General features: G+C 34.8%; 5 protein-coding genes across 7 annotated transcripts; 4 read left to right on the top strand and 1 right to left on the bottom strand.

Annotated features, from left to right (window-relative positions):
- The first annotated feature begins 6,333 nt into the window (after nt 1-6,333).
- LOC17876982 (ethylene-responsive transcription factor 2) lies at nt 6,334-7,220 on the top strand. The gene has a single exon (XM_006279634.2). It carries the CDS (start codon nt 6,418-6,420, stop codon nt 7,069-7,071), a length of 654 nt encoding a protein of 217 aa, XP_006279696.1. The 5' UTR covers nt 6,334-6,417; the 3' UTR covers nt 7,072-7,220.
- A 230-nt stretch (nt 7,221-7,450) lies between these two features.
- Nucleotides 7,451-9,719, top strand: LOC17875999 (RGG repeats nuclear RNA binding protein C). Its single transcript, XM_006280677.2, has 7 exons — nt 7,451-7,837; nt 8,144-8,441; nt 8,524-8,589; nt 8,678-8,807; nt 8,910-9,068; nt 9,154-9,201; nt 9,384-9,719. The coding sequence occupies exons 1-7, from the start codon at nt 7,681-7,683 to the stop codon at nt 9,564-9,566; spliced, it is 1,041 nt and encodes a 346-aa protein (XP_006280739.1). The 5' UTR covers nt 7,451-7,680; the 3' UTR covers nt 9,567-9,719.
- A 656-nt stretch (nt 9,720-10,375) lies between these two features.
- LOC17874739 (ras-related protein RABD2b) lies at nt 10,376-12,492 on the bottom strand. The gene is made up of 8 exons (XM_006281064.2): nt 12,352-12,492; nt 11,762-11,834; nt 11,512-11,559; nt 11,366-11,413; nt 11,202-11,273; nt 10,958-11,113; nt 10,759-10,862; nt 10,376-10,674 (listed from the first exon to the last, which is right to left on the bottom strand). Exons 1-8 carry the CDS (start codon nt 12,363-12,365, stop codon nt 10,581-10,583), a joined length of 609 nt encoding a protein of 202 aa, XP_006281126.1. The 5' UTR covers nt 12,366-12,492; the 3' UTR covers nt 10,376-10,580.
- On the top strand, nt 12,397-18,471 carry LOC17874694 (vesicle-associated protein 2-1). Of its 3 annotated transcripts, XM_023779077.1 has the most exons (9): nt 12,397-12,489; nt 15,990-16,134; nt 16,313-16,394; nt 16,686-16,756; nt 16,842-16,923; nt 17,009-17,124; nt 17,222-17,353; nt 17,891-17,959; nt 18,080-18,471. In XM_023779077.1, the coding sequence occupies exons 3-9, from the start codon at nt 16,334-16,336 to the stop codon at nt 18,209-18,211; spliced, it is 663 nt and encodes a 220-aa protein (XP_023634845.1). In that variant the 5' UTR covers nt 12,397-12,489; nt 15,990-16,134; nt 16,313-16,333; the 3' UTR covers nt 18,212-18,471. The 3 variants fall into 3 exon arrangements, with proteins under 3 accessions (XP_023634845.1, XP_006281073.1, XP_023634847.1); XM_006281011.2 differs by lacking the exon at nt 12,397-12,489 and having other exon boundaries at nt 15,547-16,134; XM_023779079.1 differs by lacking the exon at nt 12,397-12,489 and having other exon boundaries at nt 15,547-16,091.
- On the top strand, nt 13,098-15,136 carry LOC17877120 (50S ribosomal protein L19-2, chloroplastic). The gene is made up of 5 exons (XM_006280979.2): nt 13,098-13,181; nt 13,256-13,588; nt 13,952-14,038; nt 14,124-14,257; nt 14,820-15,136. Exons 1-5 carry the CDS (start codon nt 13,152-13,154, stop codon nt 14,926-14,928), a joined length of 693 nt encoding a protein of 230 aa, XP_006281041.1. The 5' UTR covers nt 13,098-13,151; the 3' UTR covers nt 14,929-15,136.
- Nucleotides 18,472-18,968: the final 497 nt, after the last annotated feature.

The following is an 18,968-nucleotide window of genomic DNA, read 5'->3' on the forward strand; positions in this document are numbered from 1 at the left end:
AATATTTTGATTAGTTTAAAAAATAAACACGTAATATCACTTACCATTTTCATTTAAATAATTTTAAAATTGTAATTTTAAAATTTTATTATGTAATACAATATCTATATTTTACAACTGTATGTCTATATATAGTTTATCAAATAAACTCATATAACAAAATTTTACCAAAATAGCATCTACTTAAAAATCGTAATTTTGTAAAAATAACTCCGCACGTACGTGCGGGTCAATCACTAGTATTAGTTAATCTTGATGTACATATATATAATTTCATCCTTTTTCTTGCTAAACAGTTAATATCATATAAATATGAAGAGTTAGACTTTATCAAAGAGATAGAACCTAATACAATTGAACCTTGGCAAAAAAAAAAACAAGGAACAATTTTTGTTTTTGTTTTTAGTCATCCTCCACAAATATAATATTGTATATAGTATCATCCTCCATAATTTAATTTGTTTTTAGTCACTTTGCGTTCATATGAGTTAACGGGTTGTTACGTCAGTTAATAAAAAAAAAACGAACGTTCTCTAGTTCATATATATAAAGAACTATTATGTCAATCGACGCAGAAAAAAAGACAAATTCGATGTCAACAGTCAGTTAATGTTATAAACAAAATTTTACCAATTTCACAAAAGAGATCATTCGTAATATATAGTTGAAGGACAATATCAACCAGCTAATCTCGCATCGGAATATATATATATATATATATATATATAGATATATAAAATTAGTTTTTTCTCTCTTATCATGATGTCACCTAATCCACATTTTTTTTACATTAAAATAAATTTAAAACATTCATTTAGTGCATATTTATGCTACTTATTTAATTAATAGAAAATTTATATAAATAAAAATAAATTATGTAAATAAATGAAATGTTAAATAAGAAATACTTTCATTTTTTATTAGTTAGTTGTAATAATATAATTCAACTTTCATTTTAAATTGATCATAGTTTAAAATTTTAAATGTGTTATTGAGTTTAAGAATGTAAGTAAATTTTAAATTTATTGTAGAATAAAAACAACATTTATGTAATTGTATATATAAAATTTTAAAGGGGAAAAATAAAACTGAAAGTGAAATAATAGTTTATAACATGATAAGAAAGAAAATGCTTTTAATCCAAATTTAAATATTGAAAGATAATAATTCAAGAGAAAATAACTATAATATGTTTTGAAAATCAATTAAAAACAAATAAAATATCATAATATGAATAAAAAAATAACAAAAATTATAAACTTCCCGGGCGCAGCGCGGATCAATTGCTAGTATATGATAAAAGCCAAACATTGTACGTAAAAGCCTTCTAGAAGATTTGTTTGGCGTGGTAAATTAACACAAAACGTAAACTAAGTTGATATATATAGTAAAGCATTAACGTCTTACCAAACACAACTTAGAAAAGTTAGCGGTTACGAGTAGTTTGATATACATTATGGAATATGGATGAAGGGTTTAGTAAACAGAAAGACTGAATGAGTCAAGTCAATGCATGCGGCCTTTTAATGATTGATGGATCACGATATTGAATTATGTTTGGTTTCGTATTAAATTTTCTTGATCTCCATATGCACTGCACCACCTGCTCCAATTAATTCTATATATCTTGAAGAATACATATGACCATGCACGTGAAAGAAGTTACGCGGTGCATCAACTTGTGTTGTAGAATGAATCAACGAGAAACTCACTATATTCTAGAAAGCCATGTTATCATTACGAGGAAACAAAATATAAATTATAATCACTTTCTTGCAAAATATATCATTGTAACAATCCCTCTCTCAATTCTAGTCGTTCAAACGGGTTGTCCCATAATTCTTGGCCGCGTTTAGATTTACAAAAGGAATTATTATAGTCTAACGGGAGATAGTCTTATAAGACTCTAAGAGCGATGGATAGCAAAACCCCATATTAGCTCACTTAAGCATCCTCAATGCTAGGCTATTAAAAATGAATCTTATGATTTGTTTAGTAATTTAATTGAAAAAGTGATATTAAGAAGTGTAACTAAGTTTTTATGTTTTAATGCAGGATTATTGGTGGGTTCTTAAATAGTGGATCTTAGGATTAAAACATAAAACAAAAAATTAAAAAATTAAAAACAATAATTATTACAAAATAAAAATTTTAAAATATAGATGATATATAATTTATTGCATAAATAACATAAACACAAAGCACAATTAATTTAAACGTGGTTTATAGAATATTTTGGCCATATGTGCTCGACCAAATACTTTTTCAATTGTTGATGTCATTTTCTATGTAGAAAATATAAGAATTCTTTTTTTCTTCAGTAACTAAAATATTTGGTTTGTCTTTGGTAAGGTAATAAGAAATTGGTGTAAAAATAAAATATGGAAGCTTGGATTTAAAAGAGAATGATGAAAAGGAAAATAAAGAAAAAAGGTAAAAAAAAAAATCATTTTTCTTATATTTATCTCAACATCCACTCACAGAACGTCACGTAGGCGTCTCTTAACCATTGTTTTGTATCTTATATAAGATATGTATCTTACCTATTTACCTACATTTTGCATTTAATTAAATCACAAATTTATGTAAGATCTGTCTAAAAACCTCCCATTGAAGATGGTCATTTTTGTTAGACGTAATCCGATCGATTTAAGTTGTCCCTTTGCATAAACAAATATAACAATTCTCATGAGTCATGACTTAGACTGCATACAAAGAGATGTCTATATAAAACATAAAAACAATGACTGCAGAAAAAGAGATGTATTAGTACGTAATGTTTGTTCCCTTATGAGTTTAGTTTTTATAATTAAGGGTATACTTAATAATTTTTGATGAAGTTTAAGGCTATATATAATTCTCAGGTTCCGGATCAGGACAGCATCTTTTGACGTCTAAGCCAACAATATAACAATGATCTTGTGGTAACAAAGCTTTCTTTCTTAGCATCCTAGCTAATAATCATGACAACAACAAGAACTATACGTGTCGTTTTCTTGAACCAGCCTGGTCTCCAATATATAATAGTTGTTGCTCTAAATCGAGTAATGCCATACAAGTTTGTTTTAGTGTTTTTTCTTCTTTCGTTATGGGACAACTTATTTTCTCGTCACATAAATGATTAACTACTTTTTCCATATAAATCTACATTACAATTTTTTCAAAGGTCAAGAAAAATAGATTCAATGGAAAATACGAATTTTTGATCGATAAATGATGTATTAAACAACTATATTCACCAACCAATCTTCAACGTGACAACTACTCTAGCATTAAAAAATGATATAACTGACATTAATAATTGTGAATATCTTACTAAAACCCAAAAAAAAAAACTTATCATTTTGTGAAGAATCTTTGAATTCTCATCTAACATTATGTGCAAAGAATAAAGAAAAAAAATATATCGTCTTCTGTTGAAGAAAACTCAAACATTGCGGTGGGAACGCACGTGCGTGATTGTTTGCACGTATGGAATCGAGAGTTGAGTTTGCTACTAATAGAAGAAAGGTTTGAAAAGTCAAATGGTCAAAAGTCAAACCAGACTAGAATTTGGTCAGTTTCAACCTTTTGAATTGCTGACGTGTCATTATGCATCTCCCTTTCCTTCTTCACAATTCACATAGTACTGTATTTTGTTTATCCTTTTTAAAATCATTTCACTTTTATGTCATTAGCTTAAAATTGTGCTTACCTGTTTTGGTATACTCATAAGTAAGTTCAATTCAAAAGAGTTTAGAGTCTAGAGCTGAAAAGACTTCAATGGATGAGAACTGCTCTAAACTCTTTTCAGCAATTATGAGTGCTAAATGTATATATACATAATCAAAAGTGCATAATGTTTTATATGTACCTTTTATCGGCACAAATAAGGATCAGTACATGCTTTCCTAGAATGAAAATATAAACCACAAATCGATCATCCATCGTATCTTGTTTTCTCATGCTTGAATTACATCTTTATGCAAATTCGGTAAGTGTATTCTATCCCAACATATAACAAAAGAACCGAAGCACACTATTGGATGTATGTGAAACGTCCAAGTGGTACTATGAGGATTTAGCTGCGGAGTTCAAACATGGAAAAGAAGTTCAACTACAATATTAATTTAATTATATTTAACTAATCAAAGTATGTTATGTATTGTTGAAAATTAAACAATAGTCAAAGTATTTAATAACAAAACGGAACTTAACTTGATTGCATCCATGTATATATAATTAGCATTTAACATTTCCTAAGCAACTGGTACGTCAGCGTTTGATTTATATCTTTACAAGGTGTTGTTTTTTCTTGAAAAGGCATTACTAATGGTGATATCTTAAAAGCAAAATTTACATTAGAGAGTATCTTATGTTATTATCATTAGTTAAGATATTTTTTAATGTAAATTTTGCTTCTAAAATATCATCATTAGTGATGGTCTAACTAATAAATTACTTTTTACGACAAGACAAAAAAAAAACATATTATTTTAAAATTTGCGGCCAAGAACTCTGCTAAATTTCATGGAGTATCACTTACCTGAAAATTTTATAGACTAAGTAATTGCAATCAATAAGTTATAAGAATCAAGTCAGACGATATATAATCAGTTTTATTTAGTTTGTCACATATTCAAAAAAATTAACGTGTATGCATGGGTTAACTTGAGAAAGAATGGAAAATCTATGCGTCGACTTTTGATTTTGATACAATACAAAACCTTTATCGCAATTTTATGTTAATGTCTTTTTCTTCAGTGGTTTTGATAATTTTACGTTAACAATGGTTTAAACCGCATAGTATTATACTTACATGCAAGTAAAACCAATATTTAAAAACTCGTTGTTTGATGTGTGTAAACACTTTTATCATAAATCAAACAATTCACTTGTTGTTTTTTTTTTTTGTTAACTTGTAAATATCATATAAATATGAAAGAGTTTGGCTTTACAAAAAGATGTAACCATACAACAGATTGGTTTCTTGGCAAAAGGAAAAACAAGAAAGCAAAGCAATCCACAAAGTCATCGGCAGATCAGTGCAGCCACAATCTCATAAGCTTTTTGAAAAACTTTTTGATTTGTCTAGCAGTGATTGAGTTCTTGATCTCACGATCGATACGTTTGAAGATCAGCGAAGGCAGCACTTGTTGTTGACATACAATCACTTGTTGTTGACATACATAATAATCACATCATATTCATATTCTCAGATTCAGCGTAACTGAAAAGAACCCATCACACCATAATGATGTGATTAAAAACTACTCTTGGAATCGACTCAAGAGATCGAAAACAGTTTTGAGTGACTATTGACTAAACGATGCTTCCGTGAAAGAGGTCCCTTTTGCAAGTGGACAGACATGAGCGACCCACCACTAACTTGTCTTTGAGCCCTTTCTTGATTTTGACTTTTAGCCGATAGAAAGAAAAATATTAAAACAGAAACTCAATAATTATCCTCAAAGATTCCACATCATTGGTGCAAAAAAAGATCTAGTTAAGGCTTATTATATTCCTTTTTAAAAATAAAAACAAAAATGGAAATAAGGAAAATTCTAAATTAGAAATTAGTAACAAAATGAAAGGTGAAAAGTGAGATGATGTTGTTAATTGGTGTCTAGGAGAAATGTATCCCGATTTGTGCAGGCAGACATTTCTAAAGTGTCGCAGTCGTATAAACTATATAATGTATGACCCACCTTGTTAGATTTTTTGTTTCACCACCATACCATAACAACAAGATCTAATCTTAGATTTCATATGTAATTATGACAACTATCTGATAAAGTATACATTTAGCACTTTTGATTATGTATATATGATATTTTAGTCCCCCATAGCAAATTAGTTTAATGGACTCGATAGAAATCTAGGTTTTGGTGGGAACATACATGTCAATATAACAAAGACTAAGGAATTAATTAAGACCTTAGTTTATCGAATAATAAACTAATAAAACACTTGATTAGTGTAGTTTGCTTAATAAAACCGGAACTTTAAAGTTCAAAACCGAAGGGACAAAACAAGGGACAAGTTGAGAGACAAACAAAACCAAATCAGCATCTTTCTTCTTCTCATTAATGTCATGATGAGCAATGACGTCAACTTGACCCTTGTTCATCGTGAAACTCTCTTATTATGGATAAAGCGCACGTGTTTTAATTCACGAACCTTCGTAAACTTGTGTTACGGAAAAAAAAAAAACACAACTTTCATATTTTTCTAATTTCCCACTACTACTAAAAAAAAATATTACAAAATTGAAAACATGTAAAAGTTTATTGTTACTTTTCTAGGTTCATGAACCTCGTATACTATCCTCTATATAAACCCTCTTCAACACATACGAAAAAACAAAAATTAGAGATATTTGATAGACCAAACAAAAAAACAACTCTATAGACTAATATAGTTTAGCTGTTCTTGAAAATGTACGGACAGTGCGATATAGAATCAGATTACGATTTGTTAGAGACGATACGACGTCACTTGCTAGGTGGAGGAGACAACGAGCTGCGACTCAACGAGTCCATCCCGAGTTCTTCTTGTTTCCCGGAGACTTGGGGAGATTTGCCGTTGAAAGAGAACGACTCAGAGGACATGTTGGTCTACGGACTCATCAAAGACGCCTTCCATTTCGACACGTCATCGTCCGACTTGAGCTGTCTCTACGATATCCCGGCGGCGGTTAAAGTCGAGCCGACTGAGAGTTTAGAGGTTGTTGCGGAGAAACCGAAAAAAGCGGTGGCGGCGGCGCCGAAGGGTAAGCATTACAGAGGAGTGAGACAGAGACCGTGGGGGAAATTCGCGGCGGAGATACGTGATCCTGCGAAAAACGGAGCTAGGGTTTGGTTAGGTACGTTTGAGACGGCGGAGGATGCGGCTTTGGCTTACGATAGAGCTGCTTTTAGGATGCGTGGCTCCCGCGCTTTGTTGAATTTTCCGTTGAGGGTTAACTCCGGTGAACCTGACCCGGTTCGGATCACGTCTAAGAGATCTTCATCGTCATCTTCTTCTTCTACATCGTCGTCTTCTTCGTCGTCGTCTGAAAACGGGAAGTTGAAACGTCGGAGAAAAGCATAGAAGCTGACGTCGGAGAAGGTGGAGGTGAAGTGCGAGGTTGGTGAAAGAGACACGTGTTGATGAGTTATTGGTTTGACTTTGTGTATGTGTGTTTTGTAGTTTGAAAATTTTGCTATTATACGTTGAGGCAAATATATGTAAATTATTACTATGCAATATGAATTTTTATTTGATTACTAAACAGAGTCATCTCCATAAGAGCGAAGATGCTGTCATTGATGGGCCTAGTTAACTAACGGAGCCCTTAATTATAATTGTTAATGGGCTTAACTAGATGAAGCCCACGGACAAAAGTAGAGGACCAGAGTAGATTTAAATAGAAACATCCGCAGAGGATAATAACTCAAGAAGGGTTTATAGATTAGGTTTTAAGTCGCACATCTTCTGCCGCAGCTTCTCTTAGGGTTTCGTCTGCTTTAGTTCATTTTCTCTTAGACACAAACTCACTGTCCGAATCTTCATATCTCTTCGTTTACTTCTCTTCTTCTACTTTTTGATTCTGTACTATCGAATCATGGATTACTGATTTGTCTTTTACTATAAACCCATCAAAGCAAAGCAATTTCTCCGGTGACTTGTACCTAACTCGATCTTATCAGACCGATAAAAATGGCGTCTATGAACCCTTTCGATCTCTTAGGAGATGACGCTGAGGATCCCAGCCAGCTCGCGGCGACTTTGACTCAAAAAGTCGTGAAAGCTCCTGCTGTGCAACCTGCTAAGTCCGCTAAGATGCCAACCAAGCCGCTTCCTCCTACTCAAGCAGGTTAAAGTTCTTTCCTTTATTTACTCTTTATGTAGACACTGAACTTAATTTAGATTCATCCGTGTTGTTTTGTTGAGTGTTTTGATTGGTTTGTTCAAGTTTAGGTTGGTTATTGTTGTCATGTAGTATACAGATTGCTTTTGTCATTTGAAGTTTTTTAATTTCACTCTGCTGCTTTGTTAATCTGAAAAGTTGTTTTCTTAGATTTCTCTTTAACGCACAAGTCAAAATATATGTAAGAATGTTTTCGTTTTATGGATATCTTGGAAAGTTATTGAATGAAATGTGTTTTCTATATATGTGTAGTGAGGGAGTCAAGGAATGGCCCTTCAGGAGGCCGTGGTGCTGCTGGTGGACGTGGTGGTTATGCCCGTGGTGGTAGGGGTGGTGGATATAACCGGGACTACCGAAACAATGATGCCCCCGGGAATGAGAATGGAATTTCTGGAGGATTCAGACCTTCTGAAGATGCTGATGGTGCAAGGCGTGGTGGTATTGGTGCTGGAGTTCGTGGTCGTGGAGGTCGCCGTGGATTTGCCAATGGTGAAGGTGGTGATGAACGCCCAAGGAGGACTTACGAGCGCCGTAGCGGGACTGGTCGTGGGTAAGCATTCTCTTTGTTCTGTCCACTACTTCGGTTACTGCTTTGTTTAACGTCTAATGTTTGTGTTACTTGATGGTGCTAGTTCTGATCTGAAACGTGAGGGTGGTGGTCGTGGAAACTGGGGAACTACTGAAGATGATATTGCTCCGTAAGCATCCTTGTCTTTAGTATAGTTTTTCATTCAATATGTCCTTGAAATCTAGTCTGTTTAAAGCCTAATGTTTGTCTTATATTAGAGCTACTGAGGAAGCCACCACAGAGGTTGAGAAGAGCCCTGCTGCTGAGAAGCAAGGAGGTGAGGATGAAACTGATGCAAGCAAAGAAGCCGCTGCTGCAGAGCAAGCACAGAAGGAAGCTGAAGACAAGGTAAAATCATTCACAGCTATTGAAACATGTTATGAAGTCCTAAGTAATGTTTGAAGGAGAATGTTTGCTAATTCGAAAACTCATATTGTATTTTGTCAATAGGAGATGACTCTGGAAGAGTATGAGAAAATTCTGGAAGAGAAGAAGAAGGCTCTGCAAGCCACAAAGGTCGAGGAAAGGAAAGTGGACACCAAAGTGTTTGAGTCCATGCAACAGCTTTCCAACAAGAAGAATACCGAGGAAGAAATCTTTGTCAAGCTGGTCAGAAATCTTATATTTGTTGTTTTCTTCATTTCATTTGCTGTAATGGAGCATTAGTTAATCCGTTGTATCTTATTGTTTCCAGGGATCTGAGAAGGACAAACGCAAAGATGCTGCTGAGAAGGCTAAAAAGGTCTTGATTGTTTCTTCTCTCACTCTCAACCATAATTAGTTCATTCTGTTTTGTTTTTGGTTGAAGCACGAACGGATTAGACATTTACATTTAAGAATTAAAAACATTATGGTCTCCAAATGATTGGTTACACTAGTTATGATCATTTTGTGTTTAATCAACTCTTGTCTGTGATTTTGTAGTCCTTGAGCATTAATGAGTTCTTGAAGCCTGCTAAGGGAGAGACCTACAACCCGAGAGGTGGGAACCGTGGAAGAGGAGGCCGTGGTGGTCGTGAACAGAGAGGTGGAGGAAACCAAAGTCACCGAGAAGCTGCTGCCCCGGTGATCGGAGACACTGCTCAGTTCCCGTCGTTGGGCAAGTAGAGCCCCCTCTTGGCCACTCAGTCCCTCTCTTCTCTCTTTGGTTGAATTTTTTGTTCGTAGTTTTATTATTGCTGTTACACTCTCAAAAATCTTTTCTGCAAAACCTTTTCGTTTGGCTTTTTAAGTTATTAAAAATTTATCATGATCCTTCTATCTCTAATTATCGAATTACATATCTCCGAAGTGCGTTACTACCGTTGGAGAATGCGTCGATGAATCCATATAAACTGATTTCACTCTCAAGCAATTGAAATACATTTGCTGGTTCACTGTTTGGTCACCCTTGAGAAAAGCAAAGTGTTTATTATTTTGTTTAGAAAGCTGGGAGAGGTTGAGAAAAAGATTTTTATTGACTTTTTTATAGATTACAAGATGGTCACAAAAATTTATGAAATTTTAAAAACTGAAATTAAAGAAGGCTAAACCCACTAAAGGGAAACCAATATTCTAACAAAAGCTGTTTAGTCATTTAGAAGCATCCATAGAGGATTATTTGTATCACCAGCTAAGCTAAGCTGATCATTGGTTTTGCTTGTGAGCCATTTTGATGATTTGTTAATTTTGTTTTGCTTAGCTCTTAAAACACAATCAAGTTCTAACTTTGATTAGTTTTGTTTCAATAAGGCAAAAGGAAAGACTTGGTTATGATGTTAATTGTGGTATTTATCTAAATTCTGGCATATATGTGGTCTCTCCAGTTAACTGACCTGAGTAACTGTTGGAACGGTATACCTTCGTTGGTACCTTAGGCTAATTCTTGGTAAGCTGTATAGAACAGATATATAGCTTACCGTTCGAGAATGCCTCACTGCCTTCATAAAGGGACTTTTTTTACTAAAGTAATATATGTGTTTCAAGCATTCGAAATACATCAGAAAAAGAATTTGAAAATAAAATAAATGAAAACCAAAGAAGGAAAAGAGGGGGAGTTGTTAATTGGAGAAGTCATACATGCAATGCAAACAAATGATTATAATGGAGTGATGATCCAAAGAGAATTGGTGACTAATTGAATCAAGATGAGCAGCAGCCTGATTGCTGGTTCACTGGTTGCCCGCGAATCTGGACCGTCGGTGGCTTGGCACCTCCAGCTGGTTGGCTAGCCATTCTGCAAAAGAACATCAACAGAACCAAGTTTAAGTAAACGGTTAAGAAGTTCTTCACAAGTTGAAATTTTGTTGTAACTTCTAACCTTGTCTTAATTGCGGCAGTCATGGCCATGAAAGCCTCTTCTACATTGGTTGCATTTTTAGCACTTGTTTCCAAGAATGGAATCCCAAGTTCATCTGCAAAAGCCTGCGCGACAAGGAGAGGAGACAACCAACAATGTTATTATCTTTCAGACAAGGTGTATGTTGATAGAGAAGTCACTTGGTTGGGAATAGTATTACCTTAGCTGTCTCAGTGGACACAACTTTCTGTGATGTGAGATCGTTCTTGTTCCCAACCAGTAGCTTGTTCACATTCTCACTAGCGTAACGGTCAATTTCATTTAGCCACTGTTTGACGTTGTTGAAGCTCTCTTGGTCAGTGACATCATAAGTGACCTGTAAAGATAGTAAACTGTGAGGGAGAAGCAAAGGATGTATTAATTAACAAGAAGGTGACTGGCTGGTAAGAGTTAAGAGTAAATACAATGATTCCATGAGCTCCTCTGTAGTAGCTGCTAGTGATTGTCCTGAAACGTTCTTGGCCTGCTGTGTCCCACTGCATACACAGGCATTTACCAACACGATTATTATATGTTCTATCCGAATTTTAACCAATAATGATTGCATATTGAGCTCAAGAACACTTACGATCTGGAGTTTGATGGTCTTTCCATCTTGTTCGACAGTGCGGATTTTCTGCATCAAATCACAAGTAAATATTAAATTAATACGTGTACTAAATGATTTTGTTCCCTGTATATGTAAATGAGTAATGTGAGTAAAAATATGCTTACAAAGTCAACACCAATGGTGCTTATGTAGCTATCAAGGTAAGAATCGTCCTGTACACATAAAATTCAAGATATCAGGAAACAAAAAACACACAAAGAAGCAACCAATGATACAAATAGTAAAGTCAAAACTAAGCTAAAAATCCAATAGAGTACCGACAATTGAGCAACTGGTTAAAGAGAAACTACCAAAACAATCATAATCATAGCTTAGCTAGGGAAAAAATGGCTAAATTTGTGGCAAATAACTTACTGCAAATCTTAGAAGCAAGCAGGATTTTCCAACACCAGAATCACCGATAAGCAAAAGCTTGAACAGATAGTCACTGCAAAACAAGAGAGAAAAAACATCAATCTAAGTGAAGCTTCTACCTAAACTCAGAAAAGATCATCTTTTGTTGCCATGTCTCAAAGATCATCTTTTGTTGCCATGTCTCACTCTGTGTAACGAATTAAGCAATACACATCTGAGAGATATGTAATTGAATACTCCTATACGCTAATACACGAAATTAAACGTAAAACTGTGTCAAAACGGAAGATAATCTACCAGAAATAGCAGATCTCGATCAAACATCACTGGATCTAATCTAACCCTAGATAAAAAAAAAGATCCAAGGACCGAGGATCCAAAACCTAGAATCGAATCAGACAAACCAAAAGAACTTAAAACGAGCAAAATTGGGAAGATTCAACTAACCTAATCTACCAATAAACAAGGATCCAAAGCAAAATCGAACTAAAAAACCAAATCACCAAAACAGATGAACAAATTTACGGAAAAAGCGGGTCGATCCGAAGCAATAGATACATAAAGGAGAAGAGAAGGTTCTTAGTTCTTACTATTCAGGATTCATTATATATCGATCGATCTTCCAACGAGAATCTGGCGGTTAAAGGAATCTCCGGCGATAATTCTTAGCGATCGTCGTCGGACAAAAAGAGAAAGAGAGAGAGAGAGAGAGAGAGAGAGAGAGAGACGTGAATGTGTTTTTGTAATTTTTTTTTTTGGTTTGGCTTTTGGTTAATATATAGAGAATATATATTTAAATTAATTTAATGCTTTATTTTTGACAATATAATGACGCGGTTGCTGACGTGGCATAGCCAACTCGGAGAGATACGTGAAGGACAAAAGAATCAATCTCTCTTTTATTTTTCTTTCTTCTTCTCTGTCGCTTTTTATTCTTCTTTCTATTTAATTCTATGAAATCGAGAGAATAACTAAATTTAGGACATTATATTTCGAATCGATTAACTTTTATATGCTGATTATTTTTTGCTAAGCTTTTTTCTGAAAAAGCACCTTTAAGAAATATAGATTCGTGTCACAAAGAAAGAAAAATACATATGGAACCTTTGATTATATGTTTTGATAGTCTTGCGGTGTAAGTCAATGGTAACGTGAACATGTAGTAGACGACTTGAATATACAACAGAAGAAACAGGCACTGGCTTCTTTGGTAATGGTTGCTTCTTAAACTTTTCAGTTGAATATGGGCCTCATTTTATAGGCCCATGAAATTAGTTGCTGGCCCATAAATTGAATCACACGCGCGGATAAGAGACATTTTTTACTTCACATTGCCACCACGATAAGGCTCACACTACTCTCCTTCGAGTGAGTTTGGGTTTGTGCAAACATGGCGACGAGCGCTCATCTTCTTCCTCAGGTTCTTTGCGCAATCACAGTTCATATTTATGCTCATTTTAGTTTTGTACTTATCTACTGTTTTCATGGATGCAGTCATTGCATATGATGCCGAGAATCCCTACATTCTCGTCTAAGAATTTTGGGGTTTCTTCAATTCTACCACGAGCTTCATCACTCAACTCGAGGCTATCAGTTTCTAGGGTTCTTCTCAATTACTCCGGCTCCAATTTTGGTTTTCCCATCGATTCCAAGAAGAGAAGGGAGTTTATTGTTAAAGCTGAAGAGAGTACTGAAGGTGAAACTGAGGCAGTTGTGGAGAATGCTGCTGAAACTGAAGCGGAAGGAGATGGAGAAGGAGAAGCCTCTGCGGTGGAGGAAGCTAAACCTCCGAGGAAGACTAGAGTCAAGCTCGGCGATGTCATGGGGGTAAGTTCATTTTCAAATGTGAATTATCAGCTAGATTATTTAGGGTTTTTAGTTTGGTTCTGAATTTGTAAATGGGGTTTTGTTAGAATACATTGCTGACACTGTGGTAAAGAGTTTTGGCTCTTGCTCTCTATTATCTAGGGTTTTGTTTTGTTGCTGAAATTAAACAATTTGAAGCTCATTTCGTTAGTGGCAATTGCAAATATCAAATGTGTTTCTGTTAGCATATGTGTGGTGTTTGTTAATGATTATCTGATACTGTGGTCAAGACTGATGTGTTTGTTTTGGCTCTTGTTCTTTAATCATCAATTATCTTTCAGGCATTGGAGAAATGAAATGTTGATTTGCTTTTTGTTTTTGTAGATACTCAACAAGAAAGCTATTGAGGTTTCAGAGAAAGTAAGGCCGGTTCCGGAACTTAGGACAGGGGATATTGTAGAAATCAAACTGGTAAATCCTTGTCTGTGTATAATCTGATGGAATTATGCATTTAACTGCAAGATTTGAGTTGACATAAAAAGGTGTGATTTTGCAGGAGGTTCCTGAGAACAGACGTAGGCTGTCGATCTACAAAGGTATAGTGATTTCTAGACAAAATGCAGGCATCCACACTACTATTCGTATCAGGAGGATAATTGCTGGCATTGGTGTTGAAATCGTTTTTCCTATGTAAGTTCCTTCTTCCTAACCTCGAAAATTATCACACACCTTTCTCTGGTATATTGTTAAGCAGATAGGTAAATAGTATATAAGAGATAATGGACCTTGGCTAGTTGGTTGTTTGGGAGCCTTTTTAATAGGGGAGCGACTAGAGACTCCAAAACAAACATTTAACAGTTACCTGGTCTTTGATTGCCGAACAAACCCGTAACAGTTACTTGGCTTTCGATAGTTGAATATGGTCATAGTGCTCTTCGTTTCTTGAGAAATAAAGTTTGTTTTCGATAATGAAGCTGACCATATATGCATAAGCTTTGTTCATGTATGCCGGAAGTTTTAGCATTTTAGATCACCAAGCTGAGGATTACCTTGATGATATAGATTTTTTAGAACAGGAATTAGATTTCTCATTTGTTACGGAAAAGTGTGTTGACCTGTAGTTTACTAAATCAATTTTATACTAGTCTACATCATCTTTCCTGTTAACGATAGCTGAATCTATAGACTATAGTGGAGTTGCTTTAGCATATATGTATCTGATGTGAATTGTTTGTTTCAATGTAAACAACAGATACTCTCCCAACATAAAGGAGATAAAAGTGGTAAGTCACAGGAAAGTGAGAAGAGCAAGACTCTACTATCTGAGGGACAAACTTCCTCGTCTCTCAACTTTTAAATGATCACAACACCAGTCCTGCCTTGTCTTGTGTTGTCTTCATACCTCCAGAGGTAGCTAATCTCCTCCTTTTTCAAATACTCTCGCTCTCTCTCGCCCTCTCGCCCTCTTGTAATAATTGTTTGTTTGCTGGATTTCATTTCTTTTCATGTAATTTACAGTGACAGTAATTGAAGGAAAAGTAAATCAAATGTTGATTGTTTTGATCTTGAGTAAGGATGTGGACCTTTTTAGTAACATTAGACTGATTTACTCATTTCTAAAAACCTTTTGAATCATCTAAAATCATGCAAATTGCTTTTCAAAAACACTTGAGATACATGTTTACAATCATGTAACTACTGTTCACTTTTTTCTAAACGGTAACTACTCAAAACTGTTTTGAATTCAGGATCGTTCTAATTTGAATATTAAAGATTTGTCCAGCTAAAGAATTAAAAGGAATATTCGAGTAAATCATTGAGTATTTTTTTTTTTCTCGTCTGTTTCCTCTGTATTGACTTTAAACCACCACTGTTTCAGTTTTTTTCTTAGTCACGATTCTACTATCTCGATTCTCGAATTCTCGATTTAATAATGTTCTTTTCATCCCAACAAATTAAATCATTATTAATGGAACACGGCAAAGAGATACAAAAATTAAAATAAAATCAATCGTGAGGGAATGAAAATGGCCTACCATCTCTGAAAGCTCATTATTAGCATTTTTTTTTAGTCATTCTATTAAAAACTAAGCAAACCAATCATAATTTGCCACGTCATCCTCTTCTTCTTTTTCCAGCCTGTCGCTTTTAACCTTTATTTTTTTTTCCTCCTTCACATTGTTGCAAATGCACAACTGTTTTCACACGTGTCACATTTTCCCTCTCTTTCTCTCTGTCTTCTCCTCTCCTTCCCCGCACTTCCCGGAGACGACGCCGGAGGAAAATCGTACGGAAACTTTGCTTCGACTTCACGTGTGGCTCGGCCGCTCCCCCGAAGCGCTTTGGTTTTCGTCTTCCCCCCGTTTCCCTCTCTTTCTCTCTCTCTAGAAAACTTCCTCACCACCCATCGAAACGAGAGGAGAGAGAGAGAGAGAGATACAAGGTTTATTATTTGGTTTTGGTGGAGAGCGATTCTCGCGAGAGACGTAGAAAGAAATTAGCATCTTCGTCCTCCTCTCACGCGGTTGGACCCTGCGACTTTCCTCTTTTTTTTTTGTTTTCTTCAGGTTTGATCCTTCCTTTCTCAGTTTCTTCTTTTTACTTTTGTAGCTTTTTCTTCGAGACCTTTTCCTGGAAAAAGAAAAGATAAAATCGGAATTTGGGGCTTCGATTTTGATGTGTATAGGTTTTTCAAACAGAGAATTTGATTGTGGAACTTTTTCTTCTTTTTTGTGTTGTTATTAGCTTAAGCCAAACAATAGAAAGATGTCTGGCGTTGGCGAGAATCAGCTTATCTCCATTCAACCTGATGAACTCAAATTTCTCTGTAAGTATCCTTATGCATGATCTCAGCTACTTGGTTATTTCGAGGGAAACCTATACCTTATTTGTGTAAATGTGAAATGAGAAAAAAGAGTCCTCTCTAATTTCGAAATTGTCAATCATTGCCTTTCCTCTTGTTTACACCAACATCTAAGTTTTGTTCACTTCTTTGAGCTTTGAGGTTTTGACTTTAGATCATGTTAATGTTCAAGCTTGATTTTCTCTTGGTTATTTATAATCTTCTTGTCTTGTTTGTTCTGTGACATTGAAATGGGGATATTGATTTTGTTTTCAGTTGAACTTGAGAAGCAAAGCTACTGTGATCTTAAAGTTGCAAATAAAACTGAGCACTATGTTGCTTTCAAGGTAATTCTCCATCAAACCACCAACTTCACATCTTTTATTTATGATCAACTTATGAATGTCATCTTCGTTTTGTTCACCAAATCAGGTCAAGACAACATCTCCAAAGAAGTATTTTGTAAGACCCAATACTGGTGTCATTCAGCCATGGGACTCTTGCATCATTAGAGGTATAATGATTCTTCATTACTCTCTTCATTCATTAGCATTTTATAACTTGAAACATGGACATCATTAAGATCTTCTTTGTTATAGTTACTCTACAAGCGCAACGAGAGTATCCTCCAGATATGCAGTGCAAAGACAAATTTCTCCTGCAAAGTACCATTGTACCTCCACACACTGATGTCGATGAACTTCCACAAGACACAGTAAGATATTCCAGTTTACAACCTTTTCGTTTCAGAATCTTGTTTCAACATTTTTGTGAAAGAAATTGACATTAAATTTGCCATGCTTTTTGTCTAGTTCACAAAGGACAGTGGAAAGACATTAACAGAGTGTAAGCTCAAAGTTTCTTATATCTCCCCATCTACAACCCAAAGATCCTCTGAATCCGGAGCAACAAATGGTGATGGACCAGGCTCGGAAACCATCTCTGTGAGTAACAATTACACCCTCCCCCACCTATAGAATTTAATCTGCCTGTGGTAATGACTTAATGAAAATTCTCTTAACATCACTATTCTGATTTCTGGGTCATTAACTTGTGTGAATCATTATCATTTTGCTAAACTACTAAGATCGTGGCAAAGCCCTTTTAGTAAGATATACCATGGACCTCTTGCATAGGCAGACACCATATAAAAATTGAAAAGTCCTGCGTTTTGTGATGATACCTGTGTGCAAGAATTGTTATTCAGATCCTATTTCTACTATTCACACTAACGGATATTAAGCTATAGAAAGTTAGAAACTGTAGCGAGGGACTGAGTTGATTGGTTGGGACAGTGAAACACACGCTGGTCTGTAAAGCATTATTTAATCTCTCTATAAATATACCTTTCTTCATCATGTGGTTAACAAATGTACCTCACAGAATCTCACAAGTGACCACATTCTTTACTTAAGAGAGATTAATTTGTGTCTTGTTTAATCATCACTCTCACGATTCTATCCATTGATATGTATGAACAGACTATACAGCGGCTGAAGGAAGAACGAGATGCAGCCGTTAAGCAAACACAACAGCTGCAACAAGAATTGGTACGCTTTATGAACCTTTCCTTGATATCTTAGCATTGGTTTATGCTTTGCTATTACGGCCATTCAGACAAAATCATGTGAACATAAAAGTGGCCTAACGTGTTTTTAATGACATTGCAGGAAATGGTGAAGAGACGGAGAAACCAGAGGAACGGCGGAAATGGGCTATCCTTAAAGTTGGCAGCAATGGTTGGACTCATCGGACTCATCATCGGTTTCATCCTAAAACTCACTTTAGCTTCTCCCACATAACAACTCTCAGCTCCTCCGCGTTGCCTACCATCTCAGCATATGTAACTGCGGATTCAAAACAGTTTTACACATTTTCGGGTATTTTACTCTGTTAATCTTCTAAGTTTGCGTTATTTCTATCAGCCCTCTCTTGCTCTATCTTAATGTTTGTTCTACACATTTCTTCCATCAAAATTTCTTCTTATTCAGTAATATTGTATGTACATTTTTGACCCCAACAGACCCTTTCATCATTCGATGTTACTTCTCCACTTTTTCAATCCTCTTTGTGAAGGAAACCTGTTGCAATTATTTTGTTGATCACTTTAGAAAGACAAGAAAATAAAAAAGTTATACGTCCTAGTCCTAGAAAACGAAGTTTAGTAAGTTTTAATACAATGAATATGCATGCAAATATCAAAGCTTAGTCGTCAAACTTAATTAATAGCAAAATAAAAACATCTCTCACATGACACCATTTTTATTTGGGAGTTGAGGACTGCGTAACCATGATCAGAGAATGCGTAACCATAACCATAATTTTTATATATACAAATTATTCCATAATATTAATAAGAGGTTTTAAATTTTGACACTAAACCACACCAAAAAAGGAAAAGATAATTTTCTTAAAGAATAAAATATATACTATTCATATATTATCATATATAACATTTATGAGAAAATATTAACGTACGATATATTGTATTAAAAATTAAAATTTAATTATTTAGGAAATTTTGGATATAGATTTTCAAAGAAAAAGAGAATATAAACT

Source organism: Capsella rubella, unplaced genomic scaffold, assembly GCF_000375325.1.
Source record: "Capsella rubella cultivar Monte Gargano unplaced genomic scaffold, Caprub1_0 scaffold_8, whole genome shotgun sequence".
NCBI classification, from domain to species: Eukaryota; Viridiplantae; Streptophyta; class Magnoliopsida; order Brassicales; family Brassicaceae; genus Capsella; species Capsella rubella.

Bases quoted from the DNA above. Each gene is read 5' to 3' on its own strand.
- LOC17875999 (XM_006280677.2), top strand. From the start codon at position 7,681: ATGGCGTCTATGAACCCTTTCGATCTCTTAGGAGATGACGCTGAGGAT. The intron at 8,442-8,523 runs GTAAGCATTCTC...TGATGGTGCTAG, and splicing joins CGTAGCGGGACTGGTCGTGG to TTCTGATCTGAAACGTGAGG. The intron at 9,069-9,153 runs GTCAGAAATCTT...TATTGTTTCCAG, and splicing joins AAGAAATCTTTGTCAAGCTG to GGATCTGAGAAGGACAAACG.
- LOC17874694 (XM_023779077.1), top strand. From the start codon at position 16,334: ATGTCTGGCGTTGGCGAGAATCAGCTTATCTCCATTCAACCTGATGAA. The intron at 16,924-17,008 runs GTATAATGATTC...TCTTTGTTATAG, and splicing joins GGACTCTTGCATCATTAGAG to TTACTCTACAAGCGCAACGA. The intron at 17,125-17,221 runs GTAAGATATTCC...CTTTTTGTCTAG, and splicing joins ATGAACTTCCACAAGACACA to TTCACAAAGGACAGTGGAAA.
- LOC17876982 (XM_006279634.2), top strand. From the start codon at position 6,418: ATGTACGGACAGTGCGATATAGAATCAGATTACGATTTGTTAGAGACG.
- LOC17877120 (XM_006280979.2), top strand. From the start codon at position 13,152: ATGGCGACGAGCGCTCATCTTCTTCCTCAG. The intron at 14,039-14,123 runs GTAAATCCTTGT...GTGATTTTGCAG, and splicing joins ATATTGTAGAAATCAAACTG to GAGGTTCCTGAGAACAGACG. The intron at 14,258-14,819 runs GTAAGTTCCTTC...TGTAAACAACAG, and splicing joins GTTGAAATCGTTTTTCCTAT to ATACTCTCCCAACATAAAGG.
- LOC17874739 (XM_006281064.2), bottom strand. The intron at 11,560-11,761 runs GTAAGTTATTTG...TTATGTGTACAG, and splicing joins GCTTGCTTCTAAGATTTGCA to GACGATTCTTACCTTGATAG. The intron at 11,114-11,201 runs GTATTTACTCTT...CTATCTTTACAG, and splicing joins GAGGAGCTCATGGAATCATT to GTCACTTATGATGTCACTGA.